The 21473-nt window shown below is 49.4% G+C and overlaps 1 protein-coding gene across 5 annotated transcripts in view; it reads left to right on the plus strand.

Annotated features, from left to right (window-relative positions):
• The window catches only part of TRAF7 (TNF receptor associated factor 7), a 48049-nt gene that overhangs the window by 15855 nt on the left and 10721 nt on the right, over positions 1–21473 (plus strand). The window contains exons 2-9 of one of the 5 annotated variants that reach the window (XM_009286491.2): positions 1468–1506; positions 10159–10277; positions 10524–10581; positions 11723–11814; positions 16421–16537; positions 18070–18162; positions 19954–19987; positions 21262–21445. In XM_009286491.2, coding sequence (XP_009284766.1) covers positions 10197–10277; positions 10524–10581; positions 11723–11814; positions 16421–16537; positions 18070–18162; positions 19954–19987; positions 21262–21445 — 659 coding nt within the window. In that variant the 5' untranslated portion in view covers positions 1468–1506; positions 10159–10196. Of the gene's footprint in view, positions 1–1467; positions 1507–10158; positions 10278–10522; positions 10582–11722; positions 11815–16017; positions 16101–16420; positions 16538–18069; positions 18163–19953; positions 19988–21261; positions 21446–21473 lie in introns of those variants that run through there. The other 4 variants (XM_009286492.2, XM_009286494.2, XM_009286493.1 and 1 more) reach the window with 4 other exon arrangements.

Below are 21473 nucleotides of genomic sequence, written 5' to 3' on the forward strand. Positions count from 1 at the left end.
TGGGCAACCTGTGCCAGTGTCTCACCACCCTCAGTGTAAAAAATTTCTTCCTTATATCTAGTCTAAGTCTACCCCTCTTTTAGTTTAAAACCATTACCCCTTGTCCTATTGCTACAGGCCCTGCTAAAAAGTCTGTCCCCATCTTTCTTACAGGCCCCCTTTAAGTATTGAAAGACCACAATAAGGTCTCCCCGAAGCCTTCTCTTCTCTAGGCTGAACAACCCCAACTCTCTCAGCCTTTCTTCATAGCAGAGGTGTTCCATCCCCCTGATCATTTTCGTGGCCCTCCTCTGGACGCGCTCCGACAGGTCCGTGTCTCTCTTATGCTGAGGGCCCCAGAGCTGGACGCAGTTCTCCAGGTGGGGTCTCACCAGAGCAGAGGGGCAGAATCGCTTCCCTCGACCTGCTGGCCACGCTGCTTTGGATGCAGCCTGGGACAGGGTCGGCATGATATCTTCAGAGTTACCTTGTATCAATGATATCTTATATCATGACCTGCCTTGCTCGGAGGAGATGGCCATTCGCTCTCGAGACACGGCAGCAGGACCGAGATTTTTGTCTCGGAGGGGTAGGAGGTTGTTGGTTTGGGGGCTTGGTTGGTTTTTTCTTTCTTTCTTTTTTTTTTTTTTTAACAAATCCACAATTTAATAACGTGAAGGTCCCCGAATGGGTCTGCTCTTTGAGTGAGGATGTGGGAAAGATCACAAGCTGTGAAAGGAACAGCATGCAGCACTGTAATGTTAGGGCCAACTTTTAAAGCACCTTTTGATTAAGGGCCTTGTGTGGAAGAGCTCTGAGCGTGCCCGTTTCTGCCAGCCTGGCCACCCAGCAGTGACCGCGTAGGTACTGAGCCAAGACAAGCCAATCTCGGTTGCAGGGGTCAGGCACTACCGAAACCTGGTCTGCGGCCTCATGCATAAGAAAAATGGTGTAGTAGGTGGATGCTTCCAGGTTTCCTGAAATAGAAGTAAAGCGTCAAGTGTAGCTTTTGTGTCATGGAAACAGCATTGAACATTGGCCTTTGTTCTAACTTCTAACTTGATTTTAGGTTTTGGGGAAAAATGAGATGCTTTGTTCCACCAGGGCAATCACTTTTGATCCAGTTACAGGCACATTTGAAAGTTACTGCTTCAGGTTCTAACATGAAGTATTGCAAAAACTTTTTCTATCCCAAGGACTCATTACCCTTTAGGAAAAGCACCTAATACAAAATTATTTCCTTTTCTGAACTGCATTTGCACAAAGGAATGACAGCGTTCAAACAGCTGTTGGATGTGCTCTCTCAGCTCTGCAGTCAATTGAAGCGCTGGTAAAAGTAGCAGCAATTAAAAATATTCACTTTTATTTTTATTGATGACAGCTCAGTACAACTATGGTCTCAGTTTAAGGAGCTCGGAAAAGTTTGTGTGACTTTTAAGAGCAATGCAATAACTTGTAAACAATAAAAAGATTCTTTCTGTTCCACAGAAGCAAAGACCCACCAGATGGAAGTGCCATGCTCTGTTGGTAAGGCTGAACTTCTGTTCACGTTTTATGTTCCTCTAGCACTGACTGCACCTCTCAGCATCTGAGCCTGGTCTTAGAGAGGTCACCCTAGAGTGTAAGAAATGCCCAACCGCGTCAGAGCATTGGTCTGCCTAGCCCCAGTTCTGTCTTCAGCAGTTCTGAAAATGGATGCTATTAATGGAGAGCACATGAACCTGACCACTTTCTACCATCCATTTGCCTCATATTTTCCCACCACTCAGAGTAGTTGGATCAGGGACTACATCCCATTGATGTAGTCAATGTAGTTTGTGCTTCCGAAGCAAAAACCAGAACTGCTACAGTACTCGGGAGACAAGTACGTCAAGGTTTTATGTAGCACCCAAATGACATTCTTGCGGTTGTTCTCCACAGCTTTTTTTGATGCTGTTCAGCATTTTGTTGGCTTGTTTGTCTGCTGCTGTCCTCTGGGCTGAGAATTGCAGCTAACTGTCCATGGAGACTCCAGCGTCTCTTTCCTGAGTTGTAGCTGACAGGTCAGAGCTGAGCATTGCATAGGCCTGCTTTCGTTATTTTTCCCTAGATGTGTTGCTTGACATTTATCTCCATAAAAGCTCATCTGCAACCTTTTTGCCTCCTCAGTTTTGTGAGGTTTTTGAGTTCCTTACCCATCAACATGGTATTTGACTACGCAAAAGATCTTAGTGTCATCTGCAAACTTGGCAATTTCACTGCTCGCTCTTTACTCAACATCTTCACCTATGACCTTGAAAAAGCTTATTCAGCAATGGTTCTTGGAGGAACCCTTGCGTAGTCTCCTCTAACCTGAGGAGTGACCATTGAGCTCCACCCTCTGCTTCCTGTCCTGTGACCGCACTGAGAGAGATCTATCTCCGTGATCTGCTGTAGCTCACGCACATTCTTGTGGCCCGTGTTTTACAAGTCAGACTAGATGCTGATAGTCCTCGTCACCATGTTCTTTAAGCCCTGTTAATGGAGTTTGCAAGCACTTATGAAATGAGTGCTATTTCCACCAGAGACACTGACCAAGAAAGCCAGAGTGACTGTCCCATGGTTGTCTCTGTAGAAGAGTTAGCATTTGAGCTCATGAATCTTGTCTCGTTTGTGCTTTGGTCTGAGACATTCCCTTGCAGGTTGCTGTGGGCCACTGAGAATCAGTTCACAGATAGAAAGTGTGGGCAACACCTTGGTACTGCAGAAGAACAAAGTGGACAGAGCCTGCCCAAGCTGGACTGGATTTCCTAGCCCTGTTACCTCCCCCGGAGGAGCCCTGGCTGTGTGAGAGCTTGTGATGCAGCTGAGGAAGGGGGTGTAGTCCACAAACACACACCCCCTGCTCTCGGCACCTCCTTGCCTTGCCTTTCCCTTGTCCTGTTGAGCTGGGCTGTTGGACGGTGCATTTTAGCTTTTGTAAGAGTATTTCCCCAGTAATGTGCCAACACTCTCAAGGATGTGTAACCCTTCCCGTTCTGGCTGCGGTGTTGTAAGAGGAACAGAAGCTTGTGTCTTATGCCATAAATACCCAGGCTGTGAAATAAGGAAATTCACGTCACCACAGCAGGATAACCCCATGCCTGCCTTTCTTACGAGGCCAGCTGCACGCATTGGCCTTGCTCTCCAGCAAACACTCCTGCTGTGTATGACTTTGCCAGCCCAGCAGTTTCCGCAGGGGTGAATAACCTTAGAGACAGCTTCAATGAGCTGAGGAAGGAAAAAAAGAAGAACAAAGCAGATGTAGGACATGTCACGGAGCTTTGTGGGCTGTTGATTGCGTAAGGTGGAGATGCTTGCGGGTTTCTTGGCAAAGAGACACTGTGCAGTGTGGGGCATTGCGTCTGCCGGCCGCTCCCCGGCAGTGCCACACTTCACCTGCGGGATGCGGTGCCGTGCCCGTGTCTTGCTCTGGAGAGCAGCCGGAGCACAAAGCCTGGCAGTGCCACTGTGCCTGCAGTGGTGTGGTTCCTGCGTTAGGAACTGGCTCCTAATCGGGACCAGGCAGGTTATGTGATATTTGTGAAGGAAGGGATACTCTGCCATCCCTTCTCCTCATGCCATGTTCCCCCTCAAAGCCTTGGCCGTGGTCATGAGGTTGGTTGTAAGGATCTGTTGCTGAACATTGGGAATAGCCGTGTGTGTGTGTGCACGCTCTGGGGGCTGAGAGGAGGGGAGACCCTTGAGGTACCCTCACCGGTCCCGCCAGACCCCTCTTGTGGGCAAAGTCTTCAGCACGGGCCGGAGGATTAGCCAGGCCACTGGTCCCGGAGGTGATTTCTCCTCCCTGCTTTGAGGTTTGAGGTGCAGGGTTGGCAGGAGCATGAAGCAGCCAGCAGAAAACTGCTCACTGCTCCATCTCGTTGGCCTCTGCAGTGGGGAGAAAGAGCACTGCTTTCCACAGCTGTCTGTGCAACTACTGATGGTTGGTTTTTCCTTGCCAGAGGAGGGGAGACCCTTGAGGTACCCTCACCGGTCCCGCCAGACCCCTCTTGTGGGCAAAGTCTTCAGCACGGGCCAGAGGATTAGCCAGGCCACTGGTCCCGGAGGTGATTTCCCCTCCCTGCTTTGAGGTGCAGTGATGGGGGTTGGCAGGAGCATGAAGCAGCCAGCAGAAAACTGCTCCGTTGCTGATCTCGTTGGCCTCTGCAGTGGGGAGAAAGAGCACTGCTTTCCACAGCTGTCTGTGCAACTACTGATGGTTGGTTTTTCCTTGCCTGGAGTACTAAAGTAGGAATTTTAAGGCTTTTCTTCTCGCCGAGTCTCAAAAGCCTGAGTTGATTCCTGTGGTGTGCGAATGCTGAAACCTAGCCCTTCCCCTCCCTCGCATCTGGTTACTATCAGCCGTGTGATTTAGTGAATAGCGGGTCCCCACAGCTTCGTTTTTCCAGGGTAGATTTTTTCCCCCTCTTTTTTTACTGTCAAAAACACTAAAGTTGCATGTTAATTTTCTTTTTTTAACTCCAGGCAAGGAGAGTCTGGATCACAGGCTGGGTTCCCAAGCTGGTCTCCAGACGCATGGGTCCACGCATGCCTCTCCGGTTTAGAAGGCAGCTCTGTGCTGTTGTGCTGCCGGGACACACAAGTTCTTTCAACAGTTCTTGTCTTTTCAGAGCGAACAGAGCCTGTCCTCTCACTGCAGGTGTCAGGGTACCTCTACAACCCATTTTGCTGTAAATCATAACCTGACCCTGTAGAGTCCTGGGCTGGAAAATTGGGAGAATGTTTCCAGCATGAGGGCTTCTGACCTGCTGCTCTGCGGAGCTGCTGAAGATGCTCTGGGAATTTCTGGAGCCCCTTTGTATTTGGTCCTCTGAGAAGGACTTAGCAGCCCAAAGGATTCTGCCATTTCCAGTAAATCTTAGTTTTCCCTTCTAGGTCATGGAGTGCACGTGTTTTGTAAAACAAAATATTTGATACTTTCACTGTGTCATAGTCTGTATCTCCTCAGGACGTGGTTCTGCTTAGACCCCGCAGGCTGAGGAGCTCTGCCTGCAGTCAGAGCAGGGGCAGGAGCTGCCCATGGCCGGTGCAGGGTGCCCCAGGGAGGGACACCAGCCACCCAGGAGGGGTGCTCGTCCTCCGGGCCTGGGAGCACAGGACGGCGTAGCTGACAGGGTTCAGATGTCAAGCCAAGGTTCGGAGATCTAGTGGAGATTTTTGCAAGTGCTGTAGGAAGCTGGTATTAATGTCGACAACACCAGCTCTTTTCTGCCTCCTTTTAACTTCTTTGATAACAGTTGGAAAAGGCCTTTCTCAGGAAGGAGAGAGCTTGAGATGTGAAGGAGCTGTCAGACAGTGCTCTGGAGAGATGTCTGCTCTGTTGAAATGCTTCCTATATATGGTGGTTGCAGAGATTTGGGCTGAAATCAGATATTCATGTGGCGGCTGGTGTTCTGCAGCCTGGCTGATATTCCACTCGACATTTTTTCCATTGCTCGCATTCCTCTGGTTTCTGTTCAGAGAAGACACGAAGCAGGCTCCCTGCTGCTGCTTGCAGGTAGGTTGCTCAGCCAAGCTGCAGAGCGCAGGACATGCTTATAAACAATGAGTGGAAAATCCCTGTATTCCAGCCCGTGTTCCCTTCCTCGCTCTGGATTTAGCCAAGATCTATTGAAGTTGGAAGGCATTTTGCATCCATTTCACTGGGGCTTTGGGACAGGGTGAAACTGGAGATGTGCCTCCTTAATGCCTCTCAGCAGTAAGCAGTTTTGTGGCCTGCTGGGTTACCCCGTGAGCCGTACCACGGCGGACACCACCTAGCCTGCACAGACGTTTCAAAGGCAGTTATTTAAAGGGTCATACTCATCCTTGGCTGACAGGCCATAACTCACTGATTGCAGTAGCTCAAGTGCCTGTATGTCACTGTTTGTTGCGTGTCTGATCCTACGTTTAATGGTGTTACAAAACTGCTCAAACTGTTAGTTGTCCTCATTCTTGGTTTTTCCTGTCCCTTTGTGCTCCACAGTGAGTGCTTTCCCATTGCTTTTTTGAGTTTCTATCTGTTATGTTTGAAGGCAGTACGTATCCTGAAAATGAGAAGGGGATGAAGCTTTTGCCTGAGTCTCCAGACAGCCCACAATCCTCCATAAGGATGGGCTTCCTCTCTTTCCATCTGGGAGTGATTGTTTGCCTTAAAAACCCAGTAGGAATACTTGATGTGCCAGGTTCCCTTAATGCTGTCGTGGCTGAGGTGGGACCGTACCCCTGCTCTTCCCTTGTGAGTAGTGCAGGATAGAGGGTGTTTGGGTAGATGCTGCTGAGGTTCTCCGAAGAAGGAATCGGGAAGTCATAGCCCTTCTGAAAAGCAAGTCCCTCTATTTCCACCCTAACGTGGGAGGAGGAGGGTGCTGAATCCCTTTTCCAGAGGAGACTGGTGAGCTTAGCTGTATCGTTAGACATAGGGAACCTATATAGGAGGGGAGCTGCAGGGATACATGCATGTTATTAGACATGAGATAATGCAACCTTGAGACATGAAATCACAGGAAATGTGGCAGTTTGTGTCATCACTCATGGAAGTACTTGCTTTGCATTATTTATGAGCACTGCATCATCTGGAGGCCCCGGCTAAGGTGGAGACCTTTTTGTGCTATACGCTGCACAAATATCCAAAGATTCTTTCATCTTCGGGCTTTGTAGTCCAGATACGCTGTGCAGAAGAGGTAAACTAAAGAGACTTGTGCAGGGAGGAAGCAGAGAGCTCCAGTGGCTTGCCCAAGGTTGTGAGGGAGTGAGGGGCTGAGTGGGGTTCAGATCTCATGAGGCCACAGCTAGTGTGTTAACAAAAAAAGCTTTGCCTGCCCTCTTCCCCACCACCCTGTGCCTTCTGCTATCTGTGCTCTAAGGAACCACTGAAAGGAATAAAAGGATCCTGATGGCCAATGCCAAACTTCTCGCTTGCTGGAACCCAGCTTTAGACTCGGCAGGTGAGGGAGTGGGGGCTGAGTGGGGTTCAGATCTCATGAGGCCACAGCTAGTGTGTTAACAAAAAAAGCTTTGCCTGCCCTCTTCCCCACCACCCTGTGCCTTCTGCTATCTGTGCTCTAAGGAACCACTGAAAGGAATAAAAGGATCCTGATGGCCAATGCCAAACTTCTCGCTTGCTGGAACCCAGCTTTAGACTCGGCAGGTCTCCCTGATGCAGCAGCACAACACTACTTCATTCCTGCTGTTCTTGAGACAGCTCCAGCAACTCTGCTTAGCATCTCCTAAGGGATCTGGCATTTGCAAACGGCCAGGACAGTGCTTTCAAATGTGTGGAAAACATTATCCAGATCCCTATTTTTAAGATGGTCTTGGGTTTGGTTTTGAGGTTTTTGTTTGGTTGGTTTTTGGTTGGAGTTTTGGGGTTTTTTTTTGTTTTAGACTAACTTTTTTCAAGAGTTTAGACCTGAGTAGTGATTCCCTGGGCGGTGCTGCTGCTGTAATCTGGCTGCCTGACAGTTGTCCGGTAAAGAACTGCAGCGAGCAACGTGAAGTGCTGTGTCAGGCGTGGCTGAGCTGTCGGCCGTTAGCAGAGCATTGGCCGAGGACATCCTGAGCGTCACCTTTGCAATGTTTAAAATGCGAGTGTGGGACGTGACCGGCCCTGTGTGCAGGCAGCCTCACGCTGGGGCTCACGGGGGAGGTGGGTATGCTCTTGGGCTGGGACTGAGGAGGCCCTGGGCAAGTCCCAGGTCACAGCTGTGTTGTGTGATCGTGTCTCTCTGTGAGCCTCGGTTTCCCTTTCTGTAAAGCAGAAATCACAGTGGTGTCCTTTATAAAGAGCTTGGAGATTTAGGACTTGCCACCCTCAGATAAGAGAAAACCAATTGCTAGAAACACCCGAGACACTTCACCTCCCCAAAAGTTGGAAATGTGAGCAGCGGGAGCGCAAAAGCCTGGTCAGAGTGGTGCTGTCTCAGCCGGGGCCAGAAGCAGGCACGTCTGAAAGGGACCGGGAGCTCTGCACCAGCCGATTGCAGGCATCTGCAGGGTGTTTCTTCCGAAGCGCCCTTTGCTGGTGGTTGGCTCTCGTCCTGCAAAAAAGGATTTTGGTTGTGTCTTAGTAAACCGTTTTTGGCCTGTCTGTCCTCACTGCAGATGTCTGTCTGGTCTGTCTGTTTAGCCCTTGGACTCTGCTGCTGGCAGTGAGAGTACCAAGACTTAACTATATCTTGGACAGAAAGGGCTCTCTTAATCAGGATCCTTCCTGAGCAGCTTATTCCTGGAGCGCAGGGGCACTGTCTCCTTGGGCAAGCTGGGACAGCCTGCGAGGGCAAGCAGTACCTTTCAGCTGCAAGGATGAAGGGGCGGGTTGGGAGGAGAGCTCAGTGCCCTGCTGAACCCTTGTCTTCTCTGACGGAAACTTCTGCTCAAGCCAGAAGCATCTCTGTATGATGGCAGAGAGGAGGTGCAGCTCCTTCCTATCGGTACCCTGGCTCCGAAGGAGACTCTTTGAGATCATCTTGTCAGATTCGCTGGGACAACAGCATAATTTTGTGCCCTGAAGCCATCATCACGTTTCAACAGAGGTTAAAGAAAGCAAACTTCATGTGTTTCTGCAGATTATTACTATGTAATACTTGACTTTGCAAACTTGAACCCAGTAAAAAAACCTGCGTAAACAACGGAGGAAGAGAAATGAGCCCCTCTGCTGTCTTCTGGGGGGGGGAGAGGGTTTCTCTTTCTGGGTGATGATCCAGACTTTGCTGGTTGTTTCTGAGCAGAAACTGGGAGTGACATCCAGAATCACAAACATGTTAATTGAAGTAAGGTTTCTTTCATGGTTTCCTTGACCTCATAGCTCAGACTGTGCTGGAAAGAACTCCTTTAATGCAAATATAACTAAATCAAACATGGGATTTTTGCTTTCTGCTAAGATCTAACCCTGGCTTTTGTGTTCAGCAGTACAGCGCAGGGCTTTTGAATTAAATAGCAGAACTCCCACTGAGTTCATCGCAAGAACAGGACGAGGCCTGTGCTAATCACACTTTTGAATGAGGTAGCCTTAAGTTCTGGGGGTGCAGGGAAGTTTAGGCTTTGGTTTCCTTGGCTGGAAGTGCCAGAAAATGCGGCACAGCCCGGGAAAGGGGCTCCCTTGGAGGGATCCCTTCCTGCCACCCCAGTTGATGAGGATGTGGGGCTGCTGAGTTTCCAGGGCACCTCTTCCTTCATCTGGGGGTGGGTGGTCCTGGAGGGAGGAAGGCAGTCACAACCCCTTGTGCTAAAGCAAAGCCCTGGGTGAGCTGCTGAGCTTCCAGGGCACCTTCATCTGGGGGTGGGTGGTCCTGGAGGGAGGAAGGCAGTCACAACCCCTTGTGCTAAAGCAAAGCCCTGGGTGACTGAATGGGTTGTTTCTATCGTGTGCTCGGAAGGTGGCCTGAGGTGCAAAGCTGCGAGTGAACAAGCTCCCTGGGCTCTGGAGTCCAGGCCAGCTCAGCTTGAGCCTCACAGTCAATGGGATAAGGGTTTTACTGGCATAGCTTTACATCCAGAGACCATTTCTGCCCTCCGTGCACTCACAGTTCCCCAGCACGCTGAAAGATCAGGCTTGTATCTGTGGCCTCTGCTGAAATCCCTCTGCCTGCCATGGTACAGTCTGCTCTGCGCTCACCATTGCTGTGTCTTGTGGAAGCGGCTCCCTTTTAGGACCCTGCTTACTAATCACTGCTCTGTGCAAAGTGTTTTGGGAAGCAGCAGGTAACCTGCTTTCTGAACTACGCTCAAACTGGGGAGGGAGAGAGGACCAGATACAGAGCCTGCATAGGGCTCTTCTCTGCTGGGACTGTCAGTCACAACTGGTACATACTCTCATTTTTAAAAGATTGATGTGTATTGTGACCAGTGGAATGCTGTCTGTCTTAGAGTAGTCTCCTGAGAAGACTCATCTGCTATTAAGAGAGTTGTATACTTGTAAAAGCAGCTAATGATTATGGGTATTCCAGTGTTTGGATGATTAAGCAGTCATTTTAAAAGATACCATATCTTTAGGATGTGCTGAACACTCATCCAGGCATGGTTTGAAGGAACCTGACTTTTTGCCACTTGCTTCTGAAAATCCAGGTTTATGTGAGCTTAGGTAAATACTTGGACTTAATGCTACAGGAGATTGTTCTCTGAGCCCAGGAAAATATGTACAATGAACCTAACTCTCTCTCTCTCTGTCTCCTTCCACAGAGCAAACTTCCCATGACTAACAAATGCTGGCCTAGATTATGAGCTCAAACAAGAACGCTCGCTACAATCGTTTCTCCAGTGGCACAACAAACATCACTACTTCCGAAAACACTAACGGGGTAAGGCTCGGTGTTGTTGGCAGAGGATAGGGGCCAGGGCTGCTTCTTATGTTCTCACCCTTTCTTTTGAGAAAACAAAGATGGCTTTTGAAAATATGGTACTTTCTTGCCTCTTAAAAGTCACAATATCCACAGATAAAAGTTGGGAATATATATGTACATTTTTTCACCAGTTCAGGAAGGGTAGCGAGCCTTTGGGCTGTGCTGCAGTGGTACGCGCTGACCTTCATTTTGTCAATGTTTCAGACAAGAATGGAAACAACTTTTGGGCCAGCCTACTCTGCTGTGACAACCATCACAAAGGGTGAGTGTATTTCATGCACAGAGCTCTTCCCCAAAGCACTATGTGTGATTCCTACCACTTTTTGTTGTTGTTTTACAGATCATACAGCTGTTGGGAGAATCACTGTGTTTGTTACAGACAGGTGCTGAGGTGCTGTTTTTAGTATTATGCAGCCCAAATGATATTTAATCATGGCATCTGATCACCAGGCGTGATGGAAATGAGCATGCACAGAAATTTTCTCCCATTAGGCAGACTTGACAGTACCACTGGGAAGCCCTTGCTGAAATTAGGATAGTACAACAGGGTTTGATACAGAGCTCAGTCCCAAATCTTATTTATCTCTGTGACTTCTCACATGTTCATTACCAGCACTGAAAATTCCCATCTTCGCTCTCTGCCTGCCTGTGAGTCACTCTGGTCACTTTGGTAAAACCCCCGTGGCCATTTTTAACTCGGACAGGAGGGGGTGCAAGTGTACCCGCTCATGTAAAATTCTTGTGCTTTGTTCCTCAAAGCCCAGCAGGTGAGGAGTCTGAGTCCTGACACGTGGTGTGAATGTAGGAAGAGGTCTGGTTTCATTTTGGAATAAAAATATCCTTACTTTAGTAAAGATAAACTGTGGCACTTGACACTGATTTAGATAAGGAAATTAACATCTGCCCAAGGGAAATGTTTGGATTAGATTTGTACAGGACTCTGGACTCTAGATGTTTTTGGACTCCTGAATATTTAAATTCAAAATTTTATATAAGTCAGTAATATGATCTTTGTACAAATACCTGCAATTTAATTTAGCATGCTTCCCTTGTGCTACAAGAATATCCAAACCTCCCTTGATGGAAGCAATTTTTGTGAGTGACAGAAATATGTGGGAGTATAGTAGTATTTAGTAGTATTTTTGACCTATGGACCTGGTAGAATATTATCTGTGCTCTTTTCTGTGCAAGCTACCTTCAAAGGGCTGCATGCATTTCAGCAAGCTATCGGAGATCAGGATTGTTCTGCCTGCACTGATATGTCCAGGTCAAGAACTGAAGTTGTGGAATCCCTAGTCTTTTCCTTTTTCAAGGAACACTTACAGCTACAGAGACTGACCTGTAGCTCGGAAATGTTACTGAGGAGCCTAAATGCTTGCTTTTTTTTTGTATTTGCTTTAAAGCTGACGGGACCAATACTTTTAAACAGCATCGTCGGACCCCATCCTCCTCCAGCACACTCACCTACTCCCCACGAGATGAGGACGATGGCATGGTAGGTGTTGCCAGGAGCCCCTCTGCTGACTGGCTTAGCTGATTATATGTCAGGTGAGGGACGTCTGGTGCTCCTCTGGACTTCTCTGCCTCCCTCATCATTCCCATGCACTGCGTTATATCAGAGGCAGATGTCTGCACCAGAGGCAGGAAGCAGAGGCTGATTCTGACCTGGGACATTAGGCTGGCACTGCTGGTGCTCATTTTCAGACTGCTTCGAAATGATGTGTGGTTACAAAGCGCAGGAGTTACAAATCCCACAGGTCTACTTGTGAGGGTGTACCTGCCTCCTGATGTGAGCAGTGTGCTCTGGGTCTCCTGAGCTCGGGAGAAAACAGAGCTACTGTCAGCGATGTCTGTGGCTGAGGCTAGTCAGTCTCGATCAGGGTGTGTTGGATGGACCATCCAGCAGCACAGTTGGCCCTGCAGTTATGACTAGAAAATCCATTCCTCTTTCCACCTCCAGATGGGGCCTCTGACCGCAGGGAGCACGTTTGAAACCTGCAGAGTGGGATGTCAGACACCACAGACTATGCTTGGCTCCTGGGGATTACATCATCAGGGTCTTCTCACACAAACCATTCCCATGTCTCGCAATATTTTTGCAGAAAAGCACTTCCCAATTTTGTACCCAGCTTTCTCATTCATCACGCTCACTTCTGAGTAACTTCTTTTTGGGGAATTTAGTGATCCAGCAGGCCTCGGGGCTAGCTGCTTAAAGAGAAATTAAATCAGATAAATCAATCAAGAACAGCAAAGCAAACCTCAGTGAATGGACAGATAGCTCTGAGGCCTTGATCTTCTCCTATCCCTAGTGCTCCAGCCACATCTCATAACCACAAGCTCCTATTTAGATTTAAGCACGTGAGTATCAAACTCTTCAAATTAAGTAAGTCATTGTAGACTTTGTCAGGTTACGAGACCCAGCTTCCAAGCCAGGGATAAATGGATCGCTGCTGCTGCTGAAGTTAGGCACTGGCAGAGACTGGGGTCAGCAACAGTATGAAGCTACAATACTTCTTAAAATAAATTTGACACCAGATTGCAAAGAGCTTTATTGTCAGCATCCTATAAAATTCCTTCTGTTGCTCAAAGATCTTGCTGTGTTTTATGTGAGCGTGTGTTTGTTTTTTCAAAAAGTCTTTTGAACATTTGCCTCGTGTCCTTGGCAAATGCAACTCTCCATCACATCACTGACCCCATGGTGCTGGGCCACTGTTCCAGGAAGCCGTTGGCTGTCAGCACTGATCCCGTGGGCTGAGTGCTGTGCTCACTGCACCCTTTTCACGAGCTGTGCAGTTCTCACAGAGCACAGGTGAGGATTTTTCCGGGGATGCTGGGGACGTTACATTTAGCCGTGTCTGATGGAGAAGCTCCCTGACTCCTTTGAAAACTACGGTGTGGCAAACTGAGGTGTGCAGCCAAGAACAGGAGAGATCTCTCCTAGGACCTAGCCTCAGTCCTCTTGGGCAGCCTCAGCCCACCTTCCCTGGAGTGCTAAATATTCTTAAGCAAAAATAGCAAGAGGATTAATGAGTGGTTCAGGAAGCAGCCTGCAGTCCTAGGTGCTACCAAACCAGAAGAGCCACAGCCCTGCTCTGCCTGCTGGTCCAGACAAATTCTCACTAACCCTTTTAGGAAGCTTTGTCAAGAAATAATCTGGGATTTCCCTTCCTCATCGCTAAGTCTTGGCTAAGTTGTCAGCCATCAGAGAGACAGCTGGAGACGAGTCAGAGCCCTCCCGTGACCTCCACCACCCCTTTTTCTTTCTTTTTAAAGCTTCTGCTAATGAAACCAAAAGCAGAGCAGCATGTCCTGCATGCAAGGTAGGGATTACTGGGTGGCTGCTGTCATCTTTCCTGAAAACAGTGCCACAGCTTCCCAGCCTCGCTATGTCTACAGGGAGCAGGAACGAGGACTGTACTAGAGCCTTCATGTGGAGGCTGCTTTTGTAGCTGACATGATGGGAACTGCACCTAAAGATTACAGCTGAGTATCGGGGCAAATGTATACTAATGGATGAAGAGCTGACTGGCTCTCCAAAGTCTCGGTTGTTTAGAGGGAGTTTCACCCCTGAACCAGAGGCTGGACTGAGTTGCCAGCCAGCCACAAGCTATCCGTCTTCCATCAAAAGATGTTTGAGCACCCCATCCTTGGGCTGTTTGAAGATGGACTTGATGTTTAGTGCAGAAATAGCCCTGGCACAGCTGTGGGGAGGTGGGACCCTTCTAACAGATCCTCCCAAATCCAAGCCTGGCCAAAGCAGTGCCACTTGTGCCACCTTGCCCCTGCAGCAGGGCCTGGCACTCCTTGGCTTTGGTGCATATGGGTCCCCCCAACCTGGGCCAATGCCCGTAAAGTGGGGGTCCTGTGGTCCTCGCGCTCTGTTATTCTCTTTGCAGCGTAAGAGCACCCTGCAGTCAGTCCCCTTGTGCTGGCTGCTCTACGCATGACTAGTGCTGCAAAGCTCAGTCTAAATAGCCAGGCTAGGAGTGGGAAGCAGTGCAGTGACTAACCCTATAGAGCTGAGGTCACTCGCATCTTAGCCTTGTTTGCTTGGCAAAAACAAAGGCTGCAGATACCTAGAGGGGCAGTAAATGCCAGCGCACACCTCTGCCATTCAGTGTTGTCACTACAGCCCAAGTGGAGTGACCTTTCTCAGCATATCACCTTCCCTCTTGCATAGTTTACGCCGGCATTAGCCCAGCCAGGACACAGGGAGCTGGGCCCGCGGTGTTGCACAAGCCTAGCCAGGCTGTGTCTCTCACCCCTGCCTCCTGGAAGTGCTCCTGGGCTGCAGTCCCCCTCCTCTCCATCTGTGATCCACACAGGATGTTGCTCTTGATAAAACTGCCTCCCTGCAGAGCCTGCCTTTGCTGCCCTGATCTCTGTGTCACCTCCAGAACGGGAACTATGCACAGTCATTCTTGTTATTAAAATAACTTCTGTTACTAGTGGAGGAAAATAATAAAATTAATGGATACACATAAAATTTATTTACCTCGTTATAACCATTCCTCCTCAAGGTTTACATATTTAGCCAATAAAATATGCCTTCTTTAAGAAAAAGAGCTTTATGCTTTGGCTTCTAAGCAGATGCAGCATTTCTGAGCTCCTAGGATCCCAGTATCATAAAAATTAAGAAGCAGAGCAGTGTGAAGAACCAGCAGGATCCTGGTCTGCTCCTCTTCTGCAGCCCAGCAAGGACTGCACTCAGGCTGCAGTATAGTCTGTCTCCGGGGAAGACGGCAGTCTCTGAAGCTCATCTTACATCTTTCGTTGCTGAATGTCCTGACTGCCCCACTGGCCTCTTACATTGCTTTTGTCTGTCCTTGGGTCTGATGTCACACACTTTCACCCAGGGCGAGCACACAAAATGCAGCTCAGGAGGTTCAGATTGAACATGAGGAAAAACCGTTTTTCTCACGAGGTAGTGCAGGACAGGAACCCGGGGCGGCAGAGCCTCATCTGTGCAGCTCTCCCCGTTCCAGCTGGGCAGCGCCAGGGCTGACCTGATCCAGGGAGAGTCCCTCTTCAAGTGGGCAGCAGGGCCAGCGATCTCCAGAGCTCCTTCCAGCCAGCACTTCTCAGAGTTTGTGACTGATGTAGGCTACAGTCAAGCCACGCGTAGGTGTGATAGGTGCAGGGGCAGGCAGCCTGGGCGTTGGTCACCTCTTGATGCTAAGCATCTGAAGCTTGTGGCTTCATTCTGCCATTTCTTCGTCAGCCCATCCGTTCTGCTCCTTGAAGACTTCTATTGCTTCTCTGCACTCTTTCCAGTCTGCCAGCAGCATCTCTTCCAGAGTAACCCAGCAGCAGCAGCGGCGCTACCGGCTGTTCTAGACCCCCAAATCCAATCACCTCGTGGTCTGAAGAGTCTCTGGTTTCACTTTGACTCCGAATTGCATCTTGGCTACACGCTGCTGGTTGATATTCCACCCTTAGAGATGCGCTGCTGGTTAATATTCCAGCAGCAGCATTCCCTCAAAGCCAATCCCAAGGCCGCCGTAACCAGTGGGATTTTTCTTGATTGGTGCATGCGATGTCCACTTGGCTCTCCCCTCCCGAGCAGGAAGCGACAAAGCCAGTCTGTTACTGAATTGAATAGAAGGAAGTCTCCACACTTACGCAAAGAAATTTGGCAGAAGTTAGATAGCGAGTGAAACAACAAGTGCTGCTGCAGAGATTATAGAAATTGCAGAAGCTGGTAGCTGTCTCTGGGGGAGATTTACAAAGCTTTCTGTGAAGGATTAATTCTTCCAAACCATTGCTTTGCGGGTGCGCACGGTAAGTATACAAACGAATGCACCTTTGAGAAAGTTAACATGCTTGGAATTTAGATGTCAGCTTGGTTTAGTAAGTTAAACCTGAATGATGCCTGTCCTGTCTCTGAGCATGGTGCAGTGTTCCCGGCTGCTGGGAAGGGCACACAACAGCGAGACGTGCTACTTCTGGGGGCCGCTCAATGCAGCTTGGCAGAGTGGATGAACAAATGGAGCAGCTGAGTTTTGTGGAGGGGGGGGGACTGCACTTGAAGTCTGTGCCTAGGGTTTTGGAGCGGGAGGAATTATTTGCAATAACAAGAACTGGTTTTTATCTCTTTGAAGCCTCCGATCAGCACCCCACGCCGCTCCGACTCTGCTATCTCCGTCCGTTCATTGCACTCTGAGTCCAACATGTCCTTGCGCTCAACGTTCTCACTCCATGAGGAAGAGGAGGAGCCAGTAGGTATTTGGGATTGTCTGAAGGAGCAGTATTAGGAAGTTCAGTGTCAAAAGAGTAACTTAGTGGACTCTTGTGAGTACATAGAGCTGTCATGGGCAGATTTTCGTGATGTCTGGCAACTAAAAGCCTGGCTGTCAGGACTCCTGGTTTTAATTTTGTTTCCACCACTGACTTCTGCAAGTTACTTTGCTTCCTTGTGTACCATTTCCCCATATGTAAAGAGGGGACGATAGTGAGGCTTTTCTGCTTCTCAGGAAAAGTGTAAGTCTTTGCAAAGTCGTGTGTGATTCCCTGGCTCTGCTGCAGAGCAGTAGGGGGTTGCAAGTCTTTAGGCTGGTGGTCTAGCCCCAGGCAGCAAGACTAATACAATTCCCCACCGATTCAGAGCCCCATCCTGCATTTAGGGCTGCGTGGCACCCCACTGACTTGATTGTAAGCCCCAGGAGGGTGCAAGAAATTGTCCACATGTGACTTTTGTTGGGGGTGATTCCCTGGCTCTGCTGCAGAGCAGTAGGGGGTTGCAAGTCTTTAGGCTGGTGGTCTAGCCCCAGGCAGCAAGACTAATACAATTCCCCACCGATTCAGAGCCCCATCCTGCATTTAGGGCTGCGTGGCACCCCACTGACTTGATTGTAAGCCCCAGGAGGGTGCAAGAAATTGTCCACATGTGACTTTTGTTGGGGGAGACACTTTTAAGCTGAGCTTAGCTTGTGACCCAGTAACTAACCCCACACTGGGTGCATAAAAGGTCAGGCGGCATTTTGCCACAGATCTGGGATAAAAGTGTGTGTTTCATATTTAGGAACCCAGGGGGTTGTGTTTGCAGTTCTGAGAGCAGCGCAGGATGAAAAGACAGACCGAACTGCAGTGATTGATTTGAAACGCTCTGAAACGTGAAGCCCTGCTCTGGCGTGGAGTGGAGAGCTGTGCTGCTCCAGGAGGACGTGCTCAGAGCCCGCGCTCCGGCAGCCCTAGTTGGTAAACAAAACTGGAGAGATGGGCCCATTGCAGCAGAAACAATATTGTTTCTGCTTCACAAGGGAATGAAAGAGCCCTTCCTTCAGGATGTTTCAAAAATACAAACGGGCAAGCTGTTTTAAAATTGCTTTTAGACTTCAGGCTTAGTATGGGGGACATTTTTGACAACGCACTGTTCAGTCCAACCAAGCAAAAAGTACCAGACAGTGCAGCTCATGCAGTTCTGGTGACTTGAGTCACTCTGGCAAAGAAGTTGGTCTGTGCAGTTTGCTGTTGGGTCCTGATCCTGCCACGTGCTGGTGGCCCCCAGTCTGTGATGAGCTGAGGGTCTCCAGGCATTCCCAACTTCATTCTTCCCCTACCTCTTACATACTGGAGGTCAGCAGATCCAGACAAAAATTTATTTCGAGATAATGAAACCCTTAGCGTGCCCTGTGCCCCAGGCTCCCCAAGGCTTACAGCTGAAGAGTTGTTTTGTTCCTTCTGCAGAGCTGGAGGCTCTTGCCTTTGGACTAATCCTTGTGCTCTCTCTGTCCCTTTCTCTCCTCTTCAGGAGCCACTGGTGTTTGCTGAACAACCGTCCGTGAAGCTGTGCTGCCAGCTGTGCTGTAGTGTGTTTAAGGATCCAGTCATCACAACCTGTGGGGTAAGGCAGTACTCTTCCAAATCATGAGCGTGGGCTCCACAGATGTCCTATGTGACCTATAGCGAAGCCCTGACTGTCCCCAGTGACTGTCCCCAGTGACTGTCAGCCTGAGTGAGCAAAGATGAGGCAGCCCCTGACTGGGAAAGCCAGGCCGGTATAGGAGCAGAGATGCTGATGGACATGTGTTAGATTTCCCCACAAGGCAGCTCTGAACCAGTCTGCAGTGGGGTGTGCAGGGCACTCTGCAGTTAGCCGGAGAAGCCTGGGGGTTGCTTAAAATTGGGCTGCTTTTCCCAGGAGAGCTGTACTGTCAACCTCCCTACCCTGGCCACATTCAGTCTGCTTGGTGTGGCTTCAGTGAGGTCTAAAACTCATCGTTCCCTGTCCTGAAGGGCTCTGCAGAGTGCTGCTGCCTCCTGGGCACCCCAGGAACGGCTGCTCTTCAGTTGTGAAGAAAGTGTTTCTTATAAAACAAGAATGGCTTGAAGCTTCATTTAGTTAATGCTTGCAAAGGGATTTGATGTCCTCTAATGAAAGGCACAGAGTATTATGAATATTCTTCTGTATTCCATTTTACCGGGATTTAATAGAAACTGTATATTATTACTGCTTCTGTGCTACATTGTGAAGAAAGATGGCTTTGTGACAGGCTCTCTAATGCTCCTGATGTGCTTCTGATTGCTAGGATGGAGCTGTAGCAACAAAAGCAGAGAGCAGGATTGTTTATTGCAGTGAAGGTGCTATCCCCAAAGGTGTTGGAAGTTGGTGCAGTTTCGCTGCACCATTTCAGTAAGCAGCTCTTCATGGAGACACTGAGATTTACTGGTTAATATAGAAAGAAAAAAATCTGCTGCAGGAAGCGGACTGGCTTCATTTGCAGTCCTGGTTTGGCAGCTCTGGAGAGAGCATCATGCAGCTGTGCAGGGCAGGAAAAGGCCGCGTGAGCAGGGCAGCAGATAACAGCTCTGAAGAGTGACTTGCAGCCTCTCCAGCGCTGCTGCCAAGCGCTGGCCCTGTGGCGGGGGAATGCGGCTGAGGAGGCTCCAGGGAACCCACGGGGCAAGTTCAGGACCAGTAAAATGCTGCAGCCTTTGTTCTTCTCTTTATATTCATTAGCATGTTAGATTGAATTTGCTACTTTATCAAGCTAAATTGTTACCGTACATTTCTGCTGTGAGAACAGAGAGATAGAGAGCTATTTAAAGTGGCAAAATTTACAGTGCATTTAATGGGCTTACAAACCAGCTGTCCCATCCACCGGACAGCAGGACAGCTTCAGCTACGTTAGAAGAGCTACAGAGGGTTATATGTGATGGGCTGACTGGCCAAGGACAGGGAGAGGCCAGAATTCCCCTTAGTGTTCCCCTTGAGGACTTCTCAGGGAAATGAGAGGAATGACATGGACTAAGTGGAGGGTGAAGAAGAGAAAACCGCATGCAGACTTGGAGGGTAGGAGTATGAGAGTGTGGCAGAACACGTCTGTGGCTTTGGCTTGCACAGTGATCATGGCCTGATCTTGAACAGGGCAGAACCCTCAAAGCTTCAAACCATGCGCTTAATATTTCTCAAGAACAGGACCTGTGTTGCACTCTTAGCTGCCTGAGCAAGCAGCTGGTTTTTGCCCTGTGGTGCAGACTCAAGAGCGTGCTGAGCTATAAAGCAGGCAGAACAGCTGCTGAGGCCCCTGTGCCACAGGCTTTGGTATCTCCCACCTTTCCCATCGTTAGCCACAGGGAATAATTTGTCCGATATTGTTTACGCTGACACTGCTGTTCCTCTTTGTCTCCACAGCACACATTTTGTAGAAGATGTGCCTTAACATCTGGTGAGTACAGTTCTTCTGTGATGCAGCCAAAACGCTGTTATTTTCTGGTTTGTTTGCTTTCACTTAAAAAGAAACCCACAGAAAGATGTCTGAAGGGCTTAAAACAAGCTGTCAGTCACAGGCTGCCACTGCAGCAGTGAGGGGCTGGGGCACGGGTGGCTGTGCAGCTCGGAGCTCTGATGGTACGCGCTGTAGCATGGGCACTAGAGGGCTAGGCCCAGCTCTTGGGCACAGGATGTTCTCAAATCCTGGAATATGCAATGGATAATCCCAGGATAATACATGTCTCGCCTAGAGCTGACCCATTGATTTCAGACAGAAAGCTTTCTGTGGCTGCCTGTCTAAGGAACAGGGGGGCCGTGTTTGGCAGAGACCCACCAAACCTCTCCTCCCCCATCCCGTTCGTGCCAGCTCTCTGGCCGCTGACTGAGCCCGTGCGCAGCGGCACACAGAGCTGCTTTAGCTCACCCAGCTCTTCCAGAAACCCGGTGGAGCCCAAGTGTCTGGCTGCTGGCCTGGCCTAACCAGCTCCCGCTTGGTTTGGACTCTGCGCTACAAAACGGACTTTATTTGGCACGAGCCTGTGCCCCTCTTGGAAAGCCGTTGTTCGCACAAAGCCAAGCCATTCGTATTACCAGAACAGCAAGCCCTGAGGAGGCTCCCTGGGGAGTCCAGCAAAACAGCAGCTCTTTCTGCCTTAAGATGTTCATCTTCCACATGTGAGGGGTCCCTCTGCTTTGCATGCTAACCCTCTGTCACCATGTTGTGCTATATCTATCCCAACCAACAGATTTGTAGCAAAAGGCTTTGCAGGTGCAATCTCGAGTTGCTCGGTTTTGCTCCTGCCCTCAAAGCTCGTGTCTCTGCTTCACTGCAGCATCCCTGGCCTGCAGTGCCCCACTGGCAGCAGAGGAGCTGAGCCCCAGGCCTGGGTGGGGGAATGGGTTATGTATGGGGCATCTGCCGATTTGTGGTCACTGCCTGTGAATACTCTCACACTTCAGCAAGCACAAGGTAGTCTGAATTAGTGTGGCCTTCTTTCATTGGCAGCTAGCTCAATTTAGCATGGATTAACATAAACTGTAACTTTTTACCAAGCCCCAAGACAAACCAGAGATAGTGGCTTGCAGACCTTGTGTGAATATTCATGGCTCGTTCCATTGCCACCCGTCTGGGAGTTGGCCATCTTGGCCAGAGAAGGCAAAAAATTAAAATCTCCTGCAGTGTCTCAGCCCTTGCTGACTGTCTCTCTCTTTTGCTTCCCCACCTGGCAGAGAAGTGCCCCGTGGACAATGCCAAACTGACTGTAGTGGTTAACAACATTGCGGTGGCTGAGCAGATCGGGGAGCTCTTCATTCACTGCAAGTATGGCTGCCGGCCTGCAGCCAGCAGCAAGCCCGCTGCCTTCGAGGTGGACCCCCGTGGATGTCCGTTTACAATTAAACTGAGTGCCAGGAAGTAAGTGGCTTGTTACCAGCGTGCAGCC

This window comes from Aptenodytes forsteri, unplaced genomic scaffold, assembly GCF_000699145.1.
Source record: "Aptenodytes forsteri isolate BGI_AS27 unplaced genomic scaffold, ASM69914v1 Scaffold55, whole genome shotgun sequence".
NCBI lineage: Eukaryota > Metazoa > Chordata > Aves > Sphenisciformes > Spheniscidae > Aptenodytes > Aptenodytes forsteri.